Source organism: Acomys russatus, chromosome 4 (assembly GCF_903995435.1).
Source record: "Acomys russatus chromosome 4, mAcoRus1.1, whole genome shotgun sequence".
Taxonomy (NCBI): Eukaryota; Metazoa; Chordata; class Mammalia; order Rodentia; family Muridae; genus Acomys; species Acomys russatus.
The window spans coordinates 65,584,608-65,607,248 of NC_067140.1; the positions used below are offsets into that span (position 1 = coordinate 65,584,608).

General features: G+C 47.9%; 1 protein-coding gene across 1 annotated transcript; it reads right to left on the reverse strand.

Moving 5' to 3' along the window:
* Positions 1-209: 209 nt before the first annotated feature.
* Positions 210-2,046, reverse strand: Pdyn (prodynorphin). The gene is made up of 2 exons (XM_051145055.1): positions 1,903-2,046; positions 210-880 (listed from the first exon to the last, which is right to left on the reverse strand). Exons 1-2 carry the CDS (start codon positions 2,032-2,034, stop codon positions 266-268), a joined length of 747 nt encoding a protein of 248 aa, XP_051001012.1. The 5' UTR covers positions 2,035-2,046; the 3' UTR covers positions 210-265.
* Positions 2,047-22,641: the final 20,595 nt, after the last annotated feature.

Here is a 22,641-nt window from a genome sequence, read left to right on the forward strand (position 1 = left end):
TAGTGATAGTATAGAGGTCTAGGGGTTTGAGTCGGACACTGGACCTGTTGACAGGGGACCGCCACTCCTCTCTGCTGCTGACTGCAAGCAAACACTGCATTCCTTGGTGGGACAGGGTGGGTGGGTGGGCATGGATGTTTTCGTGTGGGTTCTGACGGAAGCAAGCAGTGGGACACACACAAGAGGACGAAGAAGCGGGCTCTAGCACAGGAAGAGGTGGAGGGGAGGGAACTGACCCAGCTCCACGGTGAGGAAGGGTTAAGAATCAAACATCTAAGTCTTCAGAATAGGTATTGGGGTTCTCCTGGGACCGAGTCACCACCTTGAACTGACGCCGCAGGAAGCCGCCATAGCGCTTCTGGTTGTCCCACTTCAGCTTGGGACGAATGCGCCGCAGGAAACCCCCATAGCGCTTGTACAGGTCCTCGTGCCCTTCCCTCTCCCCATCCTGGCCCCCATCCTCATCCTCGGCCACCTCTGAGCTCCTCTTGGGGTATTTGCGCAAAAAGCCTCCATAACGTTTGGCCTGTGTTCCCAAGTCCTCCTCGTTGAAATGGAGAGTGCCAGCCTGTGCGGCGCCATCATTCATACCGTCAGGACCTATCAGCTCAGACTCTTTTCCGGTGCCAAACCTGCCAGAGAGACCCCTGAAGTTTCCCTCCGAGATGCTGGTAAGGAATCGGCTTTTCTCCAGCTCCTTCAGGAGGGGCTCCAAGAGCTTGGTTAGGGCGCTGTAGCCTTCTTCCAAAGTAGCCTCGTTCTTCAAGTCATCGTTCCCACGGAGCTCGGAGGCAGAGGGAGCAAGAACGGATACAAAACCCTGGCATCTCTCCCACTCCTCCGAGGGTGGCACCACGTTCTGGCACTCCAGGGAGCAAATCTGAAAGGATAGAAGAGCACACTAGTAACGTCACTCCATGACTTTTACCATGTGAGAGATGAGAAAATCAGACTTCCTGAGGCTAGGCAGCTTATCCCAAAGGCACAGAGACACACGTGGCGATGCCAAAAGTAGAAGCAAGATTGCCCTGCGCATATGGTTGCCCTCTTTCAAATGGTATGGTTGCTCTCCTGACCCCTACCAGCTGTAAGGGGCCTGCTAACACTTTAGAGATGGAGAGGTTCAGAGCCCCAGAAAGAATGTGTGTAGAGAATGGGAGGGCTCAGCGTACCTGAAGGGGTGTGTGTTGGGGGGACCATAGGATCTACTGCAGAGCATTGTAGGGAGCGCTAGGTGACCTTGATGATGATAATGATGTTGGAGGTAGCGAGCAATGCTGCAGTTTGAGTGCCAAAGGTCTGAGGCAGGAGCCCCACCACCACCACCACGCTTAGCCGCATTGCTTTCCTAAGAGCAAGCATGGGCACACTACGTGAAGCTCTATGAATATAGACTAGACAGATATTTAAACGCTTATCACCATGATCTCAGGGGATCAATTCTCATTTTAAAGATGAGGAAAGTGAGACTCAGGGAAGGGTCCCAGAGTAAGGGAGCTAGAAAAGGCCAGAATCCAAGTCCAAGCATTGTCCACCACAGTTCAGCCAGCAAACACTACTGCAGTCCTTCTGCAGTGCTCGGTGTGACAAGCTTTGGCACGTGTACCCAGTGCTGCGGACTGCAGAAGAAGCACCCATGTCTGTCTACACCCTGTTGCCAGGCACTTGGCTGCCTGGAAACATGGTCTGTGTGCATGCCTGGGAGAGCCATAGTGATGAAGTCTAGAGTGCAGTGGGAACTATATGCCGTCAAACCCTGGTACCCAGCTGTCCAGAGGGCAGGAGATAGCGTGCATCAGCGCAGTGAACACAACAGAGGCTTAGCTGCCCAGATACACGACCTCCCTTCCCTGGGCTCCGCTCACAAATAGAGTGATATGGCGAAGCCTTGTTGAGACCTACCAGGGGGTTGATGGGATAGGGCCCATCCTGAGTCCTCATGGCACACAGGGAGCACAGGGACGGGCAGTCCGCTGCGGCATGAGAGGGCATCGCGAGGAGGCAAGCTGCCAGCATCAGCCTGGACCATGCCATTCTGTCTGACTCTTCCGCTGGAGAGAGGGGGAGAGGGAGGGAGAGAGAGAGGGAGAGAGAGAGAGAGAGAGAGAGAGAGAGAGAGAGAGAGAGAGAGAAGGACAAGATGGTGAAGCGTGTCCTGAGCTGACAAGGCCGAATCTCTTACGTCTGGTGTAAGAGCAGCGCAAGGCGGGCGGGCATTCTCCTTCTTGCCCTGTAGTCAAGGACACAGAAGCTGGGGAGGTAACGTAGGAGTCAAGGCCTGGGAGAGAGGAACACTCATGCTTGAGGGCTGAGTAATTGCTGCATCCTGGGCCCTGGGCTCTGGGCTCTTTTAACAATCATGTAACAGCTCTGCGAGGCAGGCTGTGCCCGTAGTCCTCCATGGACACATGGAGAAACTGAGGCACAGGAAAGGGATTCCACACAGCTGGGAAGCCAGTGAGCCAGGGCTTCAAGTCACACTTTGACTATCACCACCCTCTCTCTCTCTCTCTCTCTTTCTCTCTCCCTCGCTTCCTTTCTGGTATTGGAGATAGAAGTAAACACTGTACTGCTGACGTACATGCCTGCTCTTTCTGTTAGTCACCTTTTTTTGCACAAGGTCTTTGAAACTCTCCTCTTGTGCTTCAGCACTGTTCCTCACCCCGACAAGTGCTGCATCTTCACCGCCTCTCCACGCTGGCCTCCCTCCTTAGCTTCTCTGGCTTTACCATGGATTGCCCTTCTCAGCATATTAATTGTGAGATGGCACCCACTAAGTAGAGGGAGACCTCACCCTCTGCTTCGTTATCAAGCATTCTTCCAGTCTGGCCCCACCCCTCACCCCAGCACTCTCAAACCTGGGATCCGCTTTCATGGCTGTGTCAGGCTCTGCCTCACCTCTGGGCCTCGCACATGCAGTTTCCTCTCCCTGGAGGACCTTTTCTCTCTTGTTACTTGTCATTTCCTTCCTTGCTTAGGTTTCACCTGCCAGTAACCTGTACCTCCTGCATCACAACAGTGCACTCCCTAACTAGCTGTGTGAGCACTCTGCCCACCCACGGAATGCACACACTCACACACTCACATACGCACTCACACACGTTCACACACATACACACACTCACACATACATACACACACTAATACACTCACACACATACACACGCTCACACACATACACACACTCACACATACATACACACACTAATACACTCACACACATACACACGCTCACACACATACACACACTCACACATACATACACACACTCATACACTCACACACACTCATACATGCACACACACACACACACACCTCTGAACAGAGACTGTCTCTTGCCCTCTCTGTAGTTTGAGGCTACTTGTTTGTGGGTCTCAAACAGACTAAGCTTGCTCCTGCCTCAGGACCCTCATGCCTTCTCTTCTTCTCTCTGAAGTACTCTGACCTGAGGTTGTCACAAGACTTCCTTTCTTGCTGTAAATAAATTAGATGTCACAGGGCTCGACAGGCTCACATGAGCTGAAGTATCTGCTCTTACCATTTTCCCACTGATATTAGCTGTCAAAGGCACAGACTTTAGCTGTCTTACCTTCTTATCCTAGCATTTTAAAACTCCAGCCCGCACATAGTAGGCCCTTTGTAAATGCCCGACAGATGAATTAATGGCTCATATGAGAGCCTGTTACAAGTTGTCCCTTTCTAAGGGGTGAATATGGGAAGAGCCGCAGAGAAGGGACATGAGAAAGACTGGAAGGAGCAAAGGAAAGAGGAAAATGATGTAATTATATTTCAATTAAAGTAAAAAATTAAAGCTGTCCCTTTTACAGTCAGTTTTTTAAAAAAGATTTTTATGTTATTTTTAGTTATATGTCTGCGGTGTGGGGGGTGGGGTGGGATACATGCTTCGCGTCAAGTGCCTGTGGAGGTCAGAGGAAGGTGTCCCGAACCCTCAGAGAGCTGGAGTGACAGGCAGGTGGGAGCTGTCTGACGTAAGTACTGGGGACCAAACTTGGGTCCTTTGCAAAAGCAATGTCCACTCTAGACGCTGGCCTCATCTAGCCATCACTCTAGCCGCAGCAGTCAATTCCTTTAAGCCAAACCACCATGTAGGTCTTGCAAGTGGAACTGTGAGGCCCCAGAGACTCCTAGCCAGCCAGCTGAGGGTTTTACTCTCTTCCCACCTAGACATCCTGACCTACTGTCTCCAAGATGAGACAGTGTCCACCTTCCCTCCAGGCTCCTGAGAGCTACTCTGATTCTTCTGATATTCCGGGGCTCTAAAGATTCCACCCATGAGCCAAACCCCTGGGATGTACCCCGGGGCAGCTCTTCTCTCTTAAAGTACACAGTAGGCTTCTTAGGTATCGTCTCGCTTGCCATAGTTGGGCACTTCGATTGCAGAGAGCTGCCCGCATCCTGCCCTCCTGAGCAGTGAAGCTGGGGCATGGGGCCCACTGGTTGACTCTCCCCACCTAATAATTGCAGTTTCTAGAACAGGTCTGAGTCATCAACAGCTGAGTCTTCTGAGTCCCAGCAACAATTCACAGAGCACTGACTGCACTCCAGGCTGAGTCTAGAGAGGGGAGCATGATTCGCCCACTTCAGAGAGGAGAAAACTGGTGCTTTAGGAACTTTGTAATTCATCTGAGGTAATATGCAACTATCGGCCGGAATGCGGGCCATGTGCTTCTCCTGAGACTGGACTCAGCTTCTGCAGGTGCAGAGAAGCTCAGAGTGGGAAACACAGAGAGCTATGTTCATGTACCCTGTGTGTCTCTGCATCCCTAGGGTTTTTCCTGTTGTGAGAAAAATCAGAGTTCCGGGCAAGTGAATGCACCATTTACATGCAGACAAAATAAACAGCTCTTTTTTGTTGTTGTTTGTTTTTTGTTTTTGTTTTTGTTTTTTTGTCTCTGATGCTGATGCTAGCAAGCCTGACCTGTTATAAGACTTGAGCAAATTAAACCCACTGGTAAGCCTGTGACAGTCTGTCGGGAGATTTCCCACCACTGAGCCCTAAAACAGACCCAATTTCCACCTCTCTATTTGAAACCGGTGCCAACACCCTTTCCTCTCCCCCGCTTCTGTGTAATGATAGAGGCGATGAAGGAGCTAAGTGCCTGGCATTCTGAGCAGCCTCTTGATCTAACCACTGCACTGCATAGCAAGGAGGATGCTAAGACTACCAAAGACTCCCTCTGGTCATACATAGACCAAGAGGAGACTGGCGCTTGAGCAATCTACTGCAGAGCTTGCCTTCTCATCCACTGGTGACTGCCAGGTTGCTCCATCTCCTGGCCCCACCCTGCAGCCTTCAGCCTCTGCCTGGTTCTGAAGCAGATTCAAGCTTATCCACCCAAACACGATCTCCACGGTAGCCAGAGGTGCTGTCCTAACGCTCTCCCTTTGACTGTGCTGCCACGCAGCTCTGCACCAGCCTTTCGGGCTCTGCAATGCCTCCCAGAAGAAGTCTGGCCCTTTCTGCTTATACCCAGCATCCTTCCCAACTCAGAGAGCCTGCATCCACAAAATGCACACTGTATGTGTGTCTGTGCTCCATCCTGTACACAGCTTAATGTGAAGGAGTCCTCATGATAGCACCATAAGGCTGAAAACTATTTTTTCCCCTAATACAGAGAGCATGGAGGCACAAAGACACGATGTAATCTGTCCGCAGCATCCTAGCAAATACACAACACACAGGCAGCCTGGTGTGAGATCTGCCTGACCTGGGTTTGCCCAAGCCACTTCAACTCCGCAACCAAGGACCTACGCACGCTACCCTCAGCCCTCGCGTACAGAGCTCCCTCTGCCTCAAACACCTGTCATCTATTACCTTTTGACCTGACTAACTCTCATCCATTCCTTAGAATTCATCCTCAAGCATCACGGCCAGGAAGCCTGTCTGGAAATGATCCCTCCATGGAGCTCCTGCAGCAGCTACTCGTGCTAGCTGCAACACATAAATACGTCCACTATCTGAGTCTACCAAAGGGGGGATTTTGTACATATAAAACTCCTGCAGTACGAGGTGTGTGTATTTGACCATGACACGGAGGCCAGAGTTGAGAAAAATGCGTAAAGGAGAAACTGGAGTGCCGATGCTAAGAAGGGGGCAGAGGCCAGTTGTGCCAGCCTCATGGGCCTAGCTATAGTTTTCATCTGTTGTGAGCCTAGCCTTTAACAGCTGAGCCATCTCTCCAGCCCATACAGCTTTCATTTGTTTAAAATATCATGAGAAGGCCAGAGAAGTTTGTATGGTTGATGCATAAATGGACTGAGGTATACATGGGTGGGTGGGTGGATGGAAAGATGGATGGGTGGGTGGGTGGGTGGAAAGATGGATAGATGGATGGATGGATGGATGGGTAGATGGGTGGATGGATGGATGGGTGGATGGGTGGATGGATGGATGGATGGATGGATGGATGGATGGGTGGATGGGTGGATGGATGGATGGATGGGTGGATGGATGGATGGATGGATGGATGGATGGATGGATGGATGGTTGAGCAGCTGAACAGATGAATAGATGCATGAGAGATGGATGGGGTCCAGAACTTCATTCAAGATTCAAATGAGACCAGAAGCTCCATACAAGTTTGCTGAATGAATAAACAGACATTTTTTAAACTGGGATTTTTTTTTTAATTAAGAAAGAAAGAGAGAAAGCTCAGTTTCCAATCTGTTTGGGGAAAAAAGTCAAAAGCCTTTGAAAGATTGGACTTGTGTTCTGTTTTGGCCTTAGCCATGAGGGACACACGGAGAGAGAGACCAGGTGGTCTCACTGTTCCTGTGGAACACCTAACAGACATGCTTGGATGGACAACTCAAACAACTTGGAAAAGCAGCTTGACGTGAAAGGAGGTCAGTGATTTTGAGGGAGGTGTGGCCTCCAATCCTGCCTGAGCTGGCTGCAGGCCCCGGTGACTCAGTTTAGTAAGGAGAGTGAAGATTCCAGCCATTTGCCCACCACGTGGGGAAAGCTGTCTTTGCTGTGTATCAGTGTTCTTCCATTGTATAGTGGGGCCAGTAACAAAGAGTGTGATGGCTGCTTCACAAACAAATGAGAGACAGTGTGAGGAACACACCAAGTGTGTGCCTGGCACACACCGGGTGTTTTAAACAAGGAAGTATGAAGGCAGTGCTCTAGTCTTCTGTGGGCTAAAGAGGAAAGGAAAGAGGGTCAAAAGGGTGTAGAACCAACATGTGACCTACTATCCCTCTGTTCTGTGGGGGGGGGGTGGGGGGGGGGGCGGGGCTGCTGTGTGCAAGGGCGAGCTGGTGTCCTCATGACCATTTCAAGCCTGTAACCGCCTCTACCTCTCAGGAGCCCACAGTGTACCAAGTTTATGCACGTTAGTTCAGAACCCCTAGCAGTGACAATATTCCCTAATGCTTTCTGAAGGACGGGAAGTTATCGCCCAGCAAGTCAACTCATCTGTGAGGCTGAATGTGTCTTTACACTCTGGCTTTGAGACCCACCCCCTCCTTTTTGGTGAACGTACACTCCTGAGAAGAAGCTGTATTTGCAGAGTGAGCCAGTGATTGGAGAGATAGGACTGTTACAGGTACAGAGGCTAATTTTCCTATCGTGGGCTAGCTTTAGCTCCCAGAACAACCAGCCCTTGCCCACCTCTGTGTCAGAGCTTACCATCCTGTGACTAATAGATAAAGAACCTTTAGAATCTTTTGTCTCAGCAGACGCACTCACTAGCTTCCAACACAAAAGCTAAAAATGTCATTAGGTAGCCTCACGGGCCTATAGAGAAGCTTCTCCCACCTTCCTCCTGTTCCTGCCTCTCTGATCTAACAGCCAAGGCATTTTAAACTTGCCTTGACTTATTCTTTGTTCTGTAGAATGGTACAAATTCATGAAACTGCTTCCACATCAGAACATGGAATTTCCAACTATGTTCCCAGGCCATGGTCACTTAAAATGGCTCCAGAATAAACTCTCTCTCTCTCTTATTCCCTTTAAGATGTGAGCTGTGGTTCTCTTGTTTGGTTTGCTTTGGTTTTACACTTTTAAAGGATATACAAATTACGAATCAATGTCAGGTGGCTCCCATGTCAGGACGGGGCAGGGGTTGGGGTCCCACCTTTCTATTTGGGGATCTGCCTGTGATGGAGACAGAACTTAGAAGCTGGACCTGCTGCCTGCCATCTCCACCTAGGGCAAACTGAGGAGAGAGCAGTATTAGCCCTCAGTGGATTGAGAAGTAGAAAGGCAAGCAGGGGGTGAGGCTCAGCCAGTGACCCAGGAGAAGGCGGGCTGGAGCCCTCCCAGCCTTGGTCACACTCAGGGCACACATAACCTCCCAATGTGGGAGAAGACAAATGGAGGAAGATGGTGTAAATTGCAATCTGGACATAGTCTACCCCATAACCACAGATCCAAGTCGTCCCTTTCCAGTCACAGATATATTCTATGGGTTCCATCTGTCTGGAGGACCTTGGCCCCACTGACAGCTGTCCACAGGTGTTTACACGCCACAAAAGCATCATTAACTGCTGAAATAAGGACTCTGTAGCCCACAAAGCCAAAAGCATTTACTCTCCTCACCCTTCACCAAGGAAGTGTGCTGCCTTGCTTCATTTGACTTATAGTCTGATAGTTTTCAGCTAATTTTCCTGGGTCTCCAGACATGCAGACATATTATCTAATAATAATGGGGCCGTCTCCCAACAGGAGGCCAGGTGGGTTTGCTGCGGTAGAGACAGGTTGCATCCTGCACCCTACAAAGTCAGAGCCATTGCGGGCAAAATCCATTAAGGAGGAGAAAAACCACCACACTAGGAGCTTTAATATTCCTTGAGAGGTGAAAGCATGGGCTCATCAGACAGTCCTAGCTCCCTCTCTGCATGGGTGCTAACACTGTCTGTTAAAGGACCAGCACACAGTAGGAACTCTAGCACACAGTAAGAACTCCTTTCCCTCTTGATCCAGAGTTCCTTGAAAGAGTTGGTTTTGTTTTGATTTGATTTTTGCCCTCTTCCCAGCTCAGAGATATTTCTACTGTAGTTAGCCAGGGCTCCAGAGGCAGCGAACGTTTTTATTTGAAAAGCCAGGGTGGAATAATAATGGCATGATTTAACATCACAATTATCTCTGGGAGCAATGCATGCATATAATTATTCCTATTTGGAGGAAGAGGAAATGGGGAAAGGTAAGAATGAAGTCACTTGCTTAAGGTCACACAGTGAGTCAGGTGGACTCTAGCTCTCACACCCACCTTGACACACGCCATGGTTTCTGTGACCCTCCAGTGACAACCACCCTGGAATCTATCAAAGACTGCCCGCTGCTCTGTGCCAGGGAAGATGCCTCCAGATGGCCCCTGAAGACAGGCTAGTAGTTAAAGGCTTAAATTCCAGGGGGAAACTGTGGACTGAGAAAAACAGTACCCCTTAGTGGCAGGGCTAGGATTCACAGCATCTCCCACCTTAGGGGACAACAATGACCCTGTAGAAGCTGGGGAGGGGGGTAAATGGGAAAGAGAGGGGAGGGGCAAAGAAGATGAAAAGTAAAAGAGGCAATTGCCAATGTCCTTTCCTGCTCCCCTCCCGAAGCTGCCCCTTGAGCTACATTATAACCACTCCATAAGCCTTTAAATTACATTAAATTTTGTCGAAATAAGACTGGGGACACATAATCCCTTGGTGAGTATGTCTGCAGCTAGTGACCTAACATCCTGGGCAGTGGGGGGTAGTGTGAGGACAGAGCTCCTGAGCATGTCGCCTGCTTCATAGAGAAGGCCACCCAGCTCTGGGGTGAGTATGGAGTGGGATCCAGGCTGAGCTGCAAAGGACTTGGCATAGCTCAGCTGATGTTGCTATCTCCCCTACCGTGGTCAGCTCTGTCTAGGTTAATTTGTTTCAGCACCTTGTCAGACCCACTAAGATTTGCCAGTCACAGCTGGATGCAGTGGTGCACCGCACGCCTGTAATGCCAGCAGCAGATCTCTGTGAGTTCGAGGCCAGCCTAGTCTACCAAGTGAGTCCAGGACAACCAAGGCTACACAGAGAAGCCTTGTCTCAGAAAAACAAAACAAAACAAACAAACAAACAAACAAAAATCTTCTAGTCACTTACCAGCCAAGATGAGCAAACTGGTGAGAAAAGTCATCTGCTGACCACACTTTGTCAGATATGCACTGAAACCAAAACAGCAACTACTGGCCCTTCTGATAATGAGGGAAAGATCTAATAAATAAAAAAAAGCTGTGCCAGGAAAACTGGAGGTGGAAAGAAATATCAGGGAGGGACCTCATCATCCAGGGGTGAGGTGGGAGGGCAGATAAGGCAATGACGTCACCCGTAAGAATGGGGAGAAAACACTGGCCCCAGAAATATCTGACTTTCAGTCAGATTTCCTTGGAAGAGCACACTGCGGGATGGAATGGGGTGACTGAAGAGGTCATGTGAGAGAGAGGAGGGGTCATTTTGAAGCCTGCCATTTTGAGTCGTCAGATAGTTGACCATAATAGCATTTACTGAGTGCCTACCAAATGCCAGGTGCATACAGCCTCCCACAGGAGCCTCATAATATCACGGGGCAGGGGCGAGGAGGCTGGCTTTCTTATTATCTTTATTATATTAGTGAGGAGATTAAGACCCCCCCAAAAGGGAAAGCGATCACTGCAAAGTTACATAAAACAAATAAAGGATGGAGGTTTGAACTCGGCATAGGCTCAGGTGTGGTCATACACACTTGAGTGACACTCGGTGACGCTCGGCAAGTCCTGAGAGCTACCTCAGCCTTCCATGCGTTTTTCTCAAACCGCCCAGCTCCAACCGCTTTGCTGCATCAAAACCGAGAATCCTACCACACAGCTTCCGTGGGACCACTGTGACACCACACTCCCAGCTGCCAGCTACTCCTGGAGGCAAAGAGAGTCACCTGCCTTTCATCACACTTAGCACAATGAGGACAAAGCACTGGGCTCAGGATTGTGCCAACACACACAAACACACACACACACACACACACACACACACACACCACACACCGGAACCATAACCCCATAACTCACCCTGCTGGGGCCGCTTCAAGAGCTCCCCCACGCAGATTTCAAAGCCTGCTGATGAATGACCTGCAAAAACAGAACAAAAGACAAAGTGGGCTTGAATGGGAGCAACCGGTGAGGGGAACAGGGAAGGAAGGTGAGCTCCGCGTAGGAGTAAAGCCCCCAAGAGAAGGAACAGAAAACGACTGACATTCTGTAAGGTTTTGCAACAGATCCTGACAGCGATGCCTGTCAAATGAGAAAGGCGAGCCTTGCCTGTTTCACCATCCCTTGGCAGAGGGTGGTAATGAGGGTTTGCTGTCTGTAGGAGGGTACTTGAAATCCAATAACCGAAAGAGTTTGGGGACTTTACTAAGAGATACTTGGAAATCTTGAGAGGTTCTCAGAAAAACAACAAACAAACAAACAAACAAACAAACAAAAATACCCAGAGAAAAGTAACATGTCACAGAATTTACTGTTCGTCCATGGTATTGACTACCGCCACCTTTTCTGAAGCTCCCCAGCTTTTTGCTGATGTCAAATTTTGGGGTTCCATAATACTCACAGTACTTTCTTTAAATGTGAGCATTGCTGTAGGAGAGCCCCTGGCTTTCCTGGTGTGAGCTGCCTCTAGCCCGGCTTAGCAGTAACGCAAGCAAGCGGCTGTAATTCACAGGAAAGCAACAAGTCCTTTCAAAGTAAAATTGACAAGGGAAGTAAGCTCTGCTCAGACTGGGTATCCTGCTTTGCTCTCGCTTTCTTTCCTCATTCCCTTTCAACCAAACAACCCCAGACCTCATTTTGAGTTAAATCACAGCAGAGGAAGCCACTCAGATTAGCACCTTGTCAGCAATTAAACATGATTCAAAAAGAATAAAACGGACCGCATTTCTTTATGCGTTGATGGTCCCGGTCGATACTTCCCAAATGCCGAGTCCTGAACCTCATCAATGTGCCCAGTCCTTGTAATCTAAGCCCAGGGAGGATTTTGACATTTAAAACCAGACTAATTAGTGAAACCACTTGGTCTTCCACGCAGGCTCCCCCCTTCTCCTCAGACCCTGAAAAAACTAGCATGGGGATACTGTGTGACAGACTCAAAGCACAGCTAGCACCTGTGGAAGCCAAGACTGTACCGGGCACGGGTTCCAGAGGGCAGGCAGCTCTTTGGACTCCTTGACCTGGCTTTAGTAAACTAGCCTTGAAACTCTGACTTCCTGTGCCGGATGCAACAGCCCAAGCTCCCACTGCTTCCCCGCAGAGCGTCAGGAGCCTATGCATAATGCCAGGACGCCTGAGCTCCCCTGCGATCTTACCTGTGCCCTGCTTTGTCCCTGGTGGTAGGGTGGCCGATCCAAGATTCCGAAGGCACCCTGGCTCTAGCTCAGAGAAGTGCAACAGAGACAGCTGTGAGGGCTACCAAATCCTCCAATGGCAGTTCTGGAGCCTTACCCCCCTTTTATGGATGAGTCTCCCCCTGTCGCTCAGCCCTCCCAGCGCTTTCGCTGAGCGCCCGGCTGCCAGGAGCCAATAGGGAAGTGGCAGAACAGTCAGAGCTCAGACCCCCAGGTCCTTCCACTCAACTCCTGGGCCTGAGTGAGACACAATAGCTGCTCCTGTTGGTGTCATGTGGAGGAGGATGCTATCGCGCAGTCTGGGGGTGGATTCTCAGTGTAGTGCTGTTTGTCACTTCAAATTCGACCACTTTCCAGCATGTTCAGGAGAGTGTCACAGGAAAACCCAGGCAAAGGTGGGGAAAGGCAGAGACAGGAGGGGACTGAGAAAGATGCAGAGAGCCAAACAGAAAGGCAAAAAAGAGAGTAGGCGAACAGATAATGGAAACAGAGAGAGGCAACGTCTGAGACACAGGGAAGCATACAGATAAAGCCAGAGGAAAAGAGAAAGACCCATGGCCATAGAGGCTATCAGAGACCAGGAGCTAAAGCAGGGTGGGAAGTCAGAGACACAGGAATCCTGGGACAAGAAAGGAAGGCTGGACTCAAAACATAGGAACCAAAGGATGTCCTGGAGTGTCCAAAGCAGAGAGAGTTCTTGGTTATAGGAAAAGAACATTCAGCTTCATGTTGACTGGGACACACACACACACACACATGCTTGCCTGAGGGTGTCGTGCCAGTTGACTTGGGAACCTGCCCTTCCTTACAACCAGGGGCTACGGTTCAACTTCCCGTTTTTGCTGGCAGCAATATGGAATGAATACCATGGCATCCATCCTCACCATCCTGGCTATGATGCGTCAGGAGCCTTCATGCATAACGCCAGCTCTGGGTGGGAGCACACCTGCCTCGTGTGAACCCTCCACTGGGTCATGAGCAGCCTGCAGGTTCTGCATGGCTGCAAATACCTCCCAGGACACCAGTGTCTCTGAGTTTGCAAGTGAGCAAGCTTGTCTCTTTAGTCTGCAGCAGAGCTTGGGCGCCTTGCCCAGCAGAGTGTTAGAGGCTGGCCAAGCAGTGCCTGGCATAAGCACCTGGGTTGCACCAGGCTGTGATCAAAGATGTCGTTTGAGTCTCCTGTTCCAGCCAGGTGCAGCAGCAGTGGCTTAGAGCGCTGAGCAACTGGCCACAGAATACAGCAAGTCCGTCACCTAGCCATCACCCACACTCACACTGATCAAGCAAGGCCTAGCCAGGTACTGGGCGGCTGCCCACCCTGAGGACTCAGCTTTACAATGTCCGTCTCTGAGACTTGGCCTGTTTTCCTGAACAAGGTGCCTGAGAGCTACAGCTAGTAACACTCAAAGTGTGGGTTTAATTTCTGTTTCTGCCCATCACCCCTGTAGAGTCCTAAGCCTCAGTTTGCTCATCTGTAGAATGGGAGAGAGAGCACCCCTGGGATCTTGCCATAGTGAATGGAAAAACCCGCCAAGAGCGTTTGCCACAGTTGGCACGTGGCCAGTACTTCCTGCACTCGCCCTCGTGGCAACAGTGCGTATCTAATCACACTCTGATGCCACCAACCACAGTTTGCACCTCTCTGGGGGCATCGTTCTCTTCCTGCCGCTGGGCCATGACACACTCTCTTTCAGCTAGGACGACAGAAAGGGCCATTTGGTGAGTACCTAGTACGTCACAGGCATTGTCACTTGTTTCGCTGTATCCTCAGAAAAGCAATGCTATGGTTATCAGCCTGCAGTTTTGTATGGTTAAGTAGCCGGGGTGTGGTGTAGTGCCAGGCACGCAGGGGGAGTGGGGAGGTCCTAGCTATCTCTGACCTTGACTTCAGGCCCCCTGCCCCCTCTTATCTCTACCTTCTGCAGAATTCTTCTCCCAAGGTGAACGAAGTGCTGGTTCTGACGTGCAGGAACACATAGCTTCCGGGCACTTGCTCAGCACCTGGTGGCTGCCTCTCAGGCTGCCTTCCTGCTTGCCAAGCTGGAGCTCCAGAGTGTCTCTAGTCACTGTTACCCAGGGATCTCACAACCTGAGAATGAACTGTTTCTTCATCCTCAGGGTCCAACTCTCATACCATCCGCTCTCATTCTCCCCTAATCTCCCCTCTGCTCTTCCTAATTTCTACCTTCATAAGCTCTTGGCAACAACCTGCTATAAGAGACCAGGCAGTCGCTCCCATAGCTGGAAGTCAGAAGGCAATAGAAAGAGCGTGAAGTGGGAATTCTGCATCCTAAGGAGGAGGAAGCGCAGTGAGTTGAATAGCCTTCACCCGAGTCTATTATAACCTCAAGGGCAAATATTTCAGGCTTTTAGTTTTCCTCTCTGTCTGCAATGTCCTCTAAACACACACACACACACACACACACACACACACACACACACACACACACACAACTACTGCACACACATGGAGGAGAAAGCTAGAAGCAGACTCTCCTTATTGATGAAGAATGGTAACACAAAGCTTCCCCCTCCCACTTGGGAGCCTAATGCACACCTCTGGTCACATCAAACAGGAACAGGAAATAGCTCACTGGACTGCCCTGTGTCCTTGCCATATCCATCACCACTGACGGGCACCTCATTTAGATGCACAGATGCCCGAGTCATCCTCAGAAGGCAGGAAGATAGTACCAGCTTTATCTAGCTGTCAGGACTAATTCCTGAGTTCTCTCCTGCTCCTGGCCTGCCTGTCCTCGGTGAATGATGACCTCTAATTCAGATCCTGAAGTGGACAAGAAGAAAGTATAAAGGGAAGAAAATACTTGAAACAATCAGCCCTTGAGTTGGACTGTTAGAAATGTCTCAGGAGGATCACGTTAGGAAATAGAAAAGTAAAGAAAACTGAAGCCGGCCCTTACGTTCTCCATTGTCGCAAACTCCCCTCATCTATCAACTGTCCTCTGATCCCGCCACCTTCTGCTTGCAAACTAAGAACCAGGCTGGGAGAAAGCAAATGAACCACCTCGGAATAAGCCTATCCAAAGACGTGAAAATGCTAAAATGCTGAAGGAAAAAATAGAAAAAGACACTAGACGATGAAAGACCATGGATTAGACGAATCAATATTGTGAAAATAGCTGTCTTACCAAAAGCAATACTCATCAGAACCCAACATCATGCTTCACAGAAACATAAAATATGTTTAAAAAATCCCTATAAAAACCACAGAAGACCTTGATAGTCAAAGCAATCCTAAGTGAGAAGAGCATTGCTTGGCAGAATCACTGTGCCATTTCCATATGGGCATGGCACTGGCAAAAAAGAAAAAACAAGTAGATCAGCGAAACATAGCTGATGACACAGATAAACCCACGTAGCTACAGCCACCTGGTCTTTGTCAATGATGCTAAAAACGTACACTGAAGGAAAGACAGCACCTTGAGTAAATGGTGATGGGAAAATTGGAATACCACACACAGAAGAATGAAAGCAGAGTTTTACCCTTTACCCTGCACAAAACCAACTTCTGTCTACTCAGTGGTTCTAATCTTAACAACTACAGCCCCTCTTCAGTGCAAGCCTTGTCTGTGACATTAGGTGCTTAGTGTCCCTTTTCTCTCCAAACTGTGCACTTTGTACGTCTTTTGGGCCCACTTGTCTTTTTAAATTTCTAGTGTAGACTTACATAAGGGTTATCAACAATTACCATACCACAGATTTAACCCCATACAGTCTTGCAATCTCCTCTATCAGTTGGGCAGTTTAATCCCAGCACTGGGGAGGCAGAACAGGCAGATCTCTGAGCTTGAGGTCAGCCTGGTCTACAGTGAGTTCCAGGACAGCAAAGGCTACACAGAGAAACCCTGTCTCAAAAACAGAAGAAGGAAGAGGAGGAGGAATAAGACGAGGAGGAAGAGGAAGAGGAGGAGAGGAAGGAAAGAAGGAAAGACGGAAGGAAGAAATGTCTTATCAAAGAAATTAGTTCATTGCTTTTTAATTTAGCCTCATGGAAGTTCTTAGGACATAGGCAAAAAAACAGCCAGCTTTTTTTTTTTTTTTTTTTTTTTTTTTTTTTGGCCTCTGACCCAGTTGCTGTTAAAATCATTGCTTCTTTGTGAAACTCCTTGAGTTTGGCCTCTACAGCCCACATCACTCTCAGAACTGCAGTCTCCTAGGCTCCTATTCTGCTTACAGTGTTCAGCTAGTTTTCTAGCCCAGAGTTCTAAAGTCTCCCATATTCCTCCCCAAAACAATATGATTAGGTTCTTTAGAGCAAAATATCAGTTTGTGGTACCAATTTCTATCTTAGTTTGCTTTCTGTTGCTGTGATAAAACACTGGGCAACACCAACACAGGGAAAGGGGGGGGGGGCGTATTACATATTGCAAACTAGAATCCATCATGAGAGGAGGCCAGGTAGTAACCTGGAGACCCAAATGGAACCAGAACCATGGAGGAACATTGCTTACTGGCTTGCTTTTCAGACTCAGCTTTAGCTTTCTTTCTTTCTTTCTTTCTTTCTTTCTTTCTCTTTCTCTCTCTCTTTCTTTCTCTCTCTCTCTCTCTTTCTTTTTCTTTCTTTCCTTCCTTCCTTTCTCTTTCTTCCTTTTAAAAATAGATATGTTTGTTTTTTTAAAAACAGAGACTTCTAGGCTCCTTCTCTGTTTAACCAGTAAGCAGGAAAACATTTACTTTTGTTTTATGTGTGTGAAACGTTTGGCCTGCGTGGATGTGTGTGCATCACATTCATACCTGCAGCCTGTCAGTGGCAGAAGAAGTTGGTTCATCTGGAACTGGAGTTAAAGATTGTGTGAGCCACTTTGTCAGTTCTAGGATGAAATGCAGATTTCCTGCAAGAGCAGCAATTGCCTTTAATGACTGAGACATCTTTTTCCTCCACCACTATGCCGCCCTGATATTTTCCCCAGGGATGGCGCCACTCACAGTATGATGGACATACTGGACGTACTATGCATCAAGTTAATCAAGAAAATTTCCTTCAGACTTGACTACAAACCAATCTGATGGAGGCATTTTCTCAATTGAGGTTCCTTTTTCTGAGATGAAAATAATCGTGTCAAGTTGACAAAAGATAACCAGAAAAAAAATACTTTATGATATAGACATAGACAAAGATTCCTGAATAGGTCTCCAGTTGATTGATCAGGAAATAATGATTGATTGACAGAGAGACCTCATGAAATTAAAAGGTTTCTGTATAGCAAAGCAAAGGTTAATTGAGTGAAGAGACAGCCTAAAGAATGTGAAAAAAACTTGACATCTATACATCTGACAGAAGATTAACATCTAAAATATACAAGGAACTCAAGAAACCAACCCAAAAATCCACCTCAATTTATTAGGCTAATGAAATGAATAGATTCTGCAAAGAATGACATATAAATATGTTTCTCTAAACATGAAAAATTTTCAACCTCACTAGCCACCAAAGAAAGATAAGTCAAGGTTGTACAGAGTCTATCGCAGCTTGGTCATTAAGAAAATAAGTAACAACAGATGCTGGAGACGATGTGGTTTAAAAAAAAAAAAAAAAAAGAACCCCTATGCACTGCTCATCAGGATGTAAACCAGTCCAGCAACTATAGAAGTCTGTGTGGAAGGTCCTCAAAAAACCAAGCAGTTCTTCCACATGACCCAGCTGTACCACTCCTATTTACCCCAAAACCTCCTGAGTTAAGATAACAGAGACACTTGCACATCAATGTTCATCACAGCACTATTCACAAAGGCTAAATTGTGGATGCAACCTATATGTCCAATAACAAAAATGAAGATAAAGAAAATGGTATATATGCACAGTGGAAATTTTCAGTCATGAATAATAATGAAATTATGTTTGCAGGAAAGGGATGCAACTAGGGATAATTATATTATGTGCATTAAGCCAGTCTCAGGAAAACATATATCATGTGTTTTCTCTCACTGGTGGTGCCTGGATTTTTATACAGATGCGTAATTTCATGTATGATATGAAAGCAGAAGCTAAATTGTCTAAAGGAGCAAAGTGGATTAACGCAAAGTGTGAATATGAAAAGGGAAGGGACCGTATATGGAGGTGTGTCCTCCATGTGCAACATAGACTTGTATAAAAAGGTCCTTGTGCAACACAGTATCATGTATGGCGAATCTACATAATGAAAATAAGAAAAATAAGATAAAATCCAGTGTCCCTACCCAGGAGGCACACTGGAAAGGTGATTGGAAGCCGGGTGATCACTTAGGACTTTGGTAGAATGAAGTGTCCGTCCCCGGACCACTTCAACTCTCCTGTATTGTAACGGGGCCGCCTTTCCCTTCAGATCCCTTTGATTCCTCATCTAGGGTGTTGCTCCCTCTGGCAGAGCAACCTGCTACCTCATGCAGGTCACTGTTCCTCACCCAGCTCTGTCTGGCTTCACATCTGTCCCTCATTTGTGTGATGACTCTTAGCTTCTGTGATGGTTGCCAGGTGCCCCTCCTCTAAGGTAAACTCGGTGAAAGCAAGTGTCTAGTCTTGCCATGCATTTAGTAGGTGCTTAGTAAAAATCTGCTCTGTTGAGTTGATGACCAAAAGAACCCAAGTGAGTGAAGTGGCAGGAGCAGAGAGGAAGAGGAAGCTTGGGGGGCAGGGGTGGGAGGGGAGGAGAGGCCGCGCAGGGCCCCAAGCCTCGGGTTATAAACAGACAGTTTTCAGAATAGGTTTCCGAAGCCGCCAGTGATTGAAAATGGTTCTTCCTGTCAACAAAGAAGCCAGAGATCCAGAAACAACTTACTCAGCCCCTGAAGAAGAAGCATTTCTTGGTGCTTTGATACTGGTTATTCAAATTCAAATTCAGCATGATTCCTGCCCTTATCACGCTCACAGTCCTGTGAGAGAAATGTGTAAGCACAAAACTATGAAACAGCTGCAAAACACAAGTAGCGCAGAAACAAGCAGAGATTATCTCCCTGCAGGCATGCTCAGGAAGGGTTCTCTGCCCAGTGGGCTGGAAAGAATAAATAGGATCTAGCCAAAGAAACAAAAATGGGTTTCCTAGAACACCCCTAAGAGCCAAGGTTGAGGAAGGAGAGAAATGGAAACTCAGGTGTGGCATAATTACTATGGTAAAAAAAATCTCAGCATTTCCTCAAAATATAAACATAAAATTATCATATGACCCAGCAACTCTACTTCTAGGGATAACCCTCCAAAAGATTGGAACTAGAATTTTTAAAGATACACATACCCTTGAAGGAGAGATAAACCTGTTTTTTTTTTTTTTTTTAGGATCCCAAGTGTGGGATCGGAACGGTCTTGTGAGAAAACGGGTGATGTTAATCCATTCGAAGACCAACCACCTCATGCGGGAGCTTGATTGTTGCCAGCTGAAAAGATCCCGTGACCAGACTCTGGGAGAAGATATATAAATGAGCCCAGACCTGGAGGCGGGACTTTTTGGAAACTTTAGATAGTTTTGGCTGTTCATCGCTCCACTTTGAGACACTCCTAGACAGAACCACTCAAAGGAAGGCTTCAGGGCTCTGGCTCCTGCTGAGGTTCTGGGTTCTAGTTACTCCAGGTTCCAGCAAAAGAAATCCTACTGATTACGCCAGGAGAATCGTTCCTCGGAACTGATATCTTTACGGTTTTATTATTGTGTTCCTTAATCCTCTTTTCCTATTGTTTTGGTTAGTCGGTTTATAAATGACGTACATTTGGTTAATAAGTTGTGATAAAATATATTTGTTTAAAAAATTGAGCCTACATACCCTGTCTTAAAAACAAAACAACAATCTAACCAGTGACTAAGTAAGACAAAACTGTCTACATACAGAATACAGTACCATTTGGCTCTGAGAAGGAGTACAGTTCTGGTATTCTGCTATATGCTATGGCAGACAAGCATTAGCAACACAGTGAGACAAACCCAGAAGGCAATGCCATACAGCCGCAGTCAGGGAAGAGGGTCGTACTGGTCGTTGCTTAAGTCTCTGGAATGAAAAAAAGTTACGAAAATGGAAGATAGCTGTAGAACATCAGGACGAGCTGAGCACACAACATGGGTGAGCTAAACATGCAACTCACTGCACTAGAACATTCTGTTTAGATATATAAACAAAATATATCTCCACAGCCAGGGGCTCCGTATCCTGTCCTGAATAAAGAAGAGGCTTTCCTCAAGCCAGCCCTGAAGGTTTGTGGAAAGCTGCTGGTCCCTAGTCCTTGATGAAAGTCAGGAAACACTAGTTCTGACATCAGCAAAGAAACAACCGTTATCAGCAACAGAGGCAAGATGGACTCCCTTCTGCCATGCTATTCCAGTCTGGCCTGCTACCAGACGATGCCGCCCATAATCTGGGTGGGTCTTTCTGCATGAGTCAAGGCAATTCATTACTTCTTCAGGTGAGGCGCCCTATTCTCGTGATTCGAATTTGTGGCAAGTTGACATTAATCCAACCATAATGGGTATCTTGATTAAGACATAAGGTTGGGGTGGCCGGGGCAGAGCCAACAGTATTCACACAGGAGCTTAGTTTCATGTGCAAAGCTACAGGATGGCAGTAGAGAACATGGCTGTAAATCACCAGGTGGTAAGACGTGGTCTCTAGCTTGCTCGGGGCCATCACTGAGGAAGCTGGAAGGCTGGGGGACATCCTCAGAGGGAAACATCCTCTCACCAGGCCAAGAGCTGGCAGGAAGCTCCTAATCCTGGCAGTGACTCACTCACTCAAAGCTTGGAAGACCTAATCACCCAGACGCCAAGGTAGACATGACACACACCTGGCTCAAATTCATAAACATTTCATTTCCTAGAAGGCAGAGACTCTCGGGTGGTAATGAAATCATAGAGCTGTGTGCTTCTTCTGCCCAAAATTCAACAGCTATGAGGAGCAGAGGGGGCAACTGGAACTGGAAAGACTCTCATTCCTAATGGGCAAAACTTTTATCAGATTTTTTTTCTCAACTAGCAACACAGCATTCTGCCCCCTGATTTATAGTTAATTTCCTTCTATTTGGAGCTAAGCAATCTCCATGTGCCATGCCATTTAACCATCACAACAAAATGGATGATGTTTCTACCTTTATCTGTTAGAGCAAGAAACTAAATTTGGGAAGCAGCCGTTCGCCTGAGGGCTCCCAGCTGAGAAACCCGAGGTTTATCCAACTTTCAGCTACTAAGTGCCTCACAGAGGCAACCCGTACCCAAGAGCAGCCCATGCCCGAGTCCTGTGACTTACTGAGAGTTACTGTGCACCAGGCATAGTGATAAGAGCAGGGACAAATGTTCTTTATAGGAACTTTCTTTTTGCAGATGAAAAAAAAAGAAACTCTGGCATGGGTGGGGCAGATGACTTCTCAAATTATGCAGTGTGTGAAACCATACTTGTGGCAAAGTCTACTTGGTCTATAGTCCAAGTCCCTTTCTGCCATGCCACGCCTACCCACAGTCCCCTCCTCCCTTGCTAAGCTAGCAGGCAGTAAGCCCTGAACAAGACTCTGACCAGCACGTGGCTAGAAGAAGGGACAACCTGTTTACTGAGCACTTACCTGGGTCCTGAACTTAAACACTTTATTTGTAGTTATGAGCGCACGTCTTATTTCATTCCTATTCGTGAGCACATATCTTAGAGCGCGTTCTTGACTTCTGACGCTGATCGAACAATAGGAAAGAGATGGTGATGGTGCCAGGTCTGGACTTCACTGAGCAGTGGTGTGGGATGCTGTTGACCAGATTCGAAAAGGACAACTCTCAAATATCTAAAAGGTACCTGCGGCGTGTGTCTAGGACAGGTGGAGAAGTCCTGAACTTACTCTTCTGTATCCACCCAAAAGCTTTTCCCAAACTCAGCACTGCCCGAGTGATGGGAAGGAAAGTCACCCGCAAGGGCCTCCTTCCTATGTGGCCCACACAGCTAGAGCAGGAGGACCCTTACTGAGTCAAAAGAGCCAAAGTCTCGTTTTTGTCACAGCAACACTGTGTTTCCTCTAACATCTCATGGGTACATAACTGAAGACAAGCTGAGTCCAGAACTGGGTTTTCTCCCATTGTCTCCATCCTGAGCCCTTCTTCTCCAGATGCGCAGGTGAAGTGACACAACGTGGAGCGGGGGGGGGGGGGGGGGGCCAGAGGGGGACCAGGCTCTGGAGATGGACCTGGATCTTCTTCCGGGTGCCACTCTTCCTGCCTGTGTGACCTTAGGCAGGTCGTCCTTCCCTGAGCTCCGGTCGCTTCCTCTATGAAATGGGCATCGTGACGACACAGGATGCTGAGTGTAGCACAGATATATAT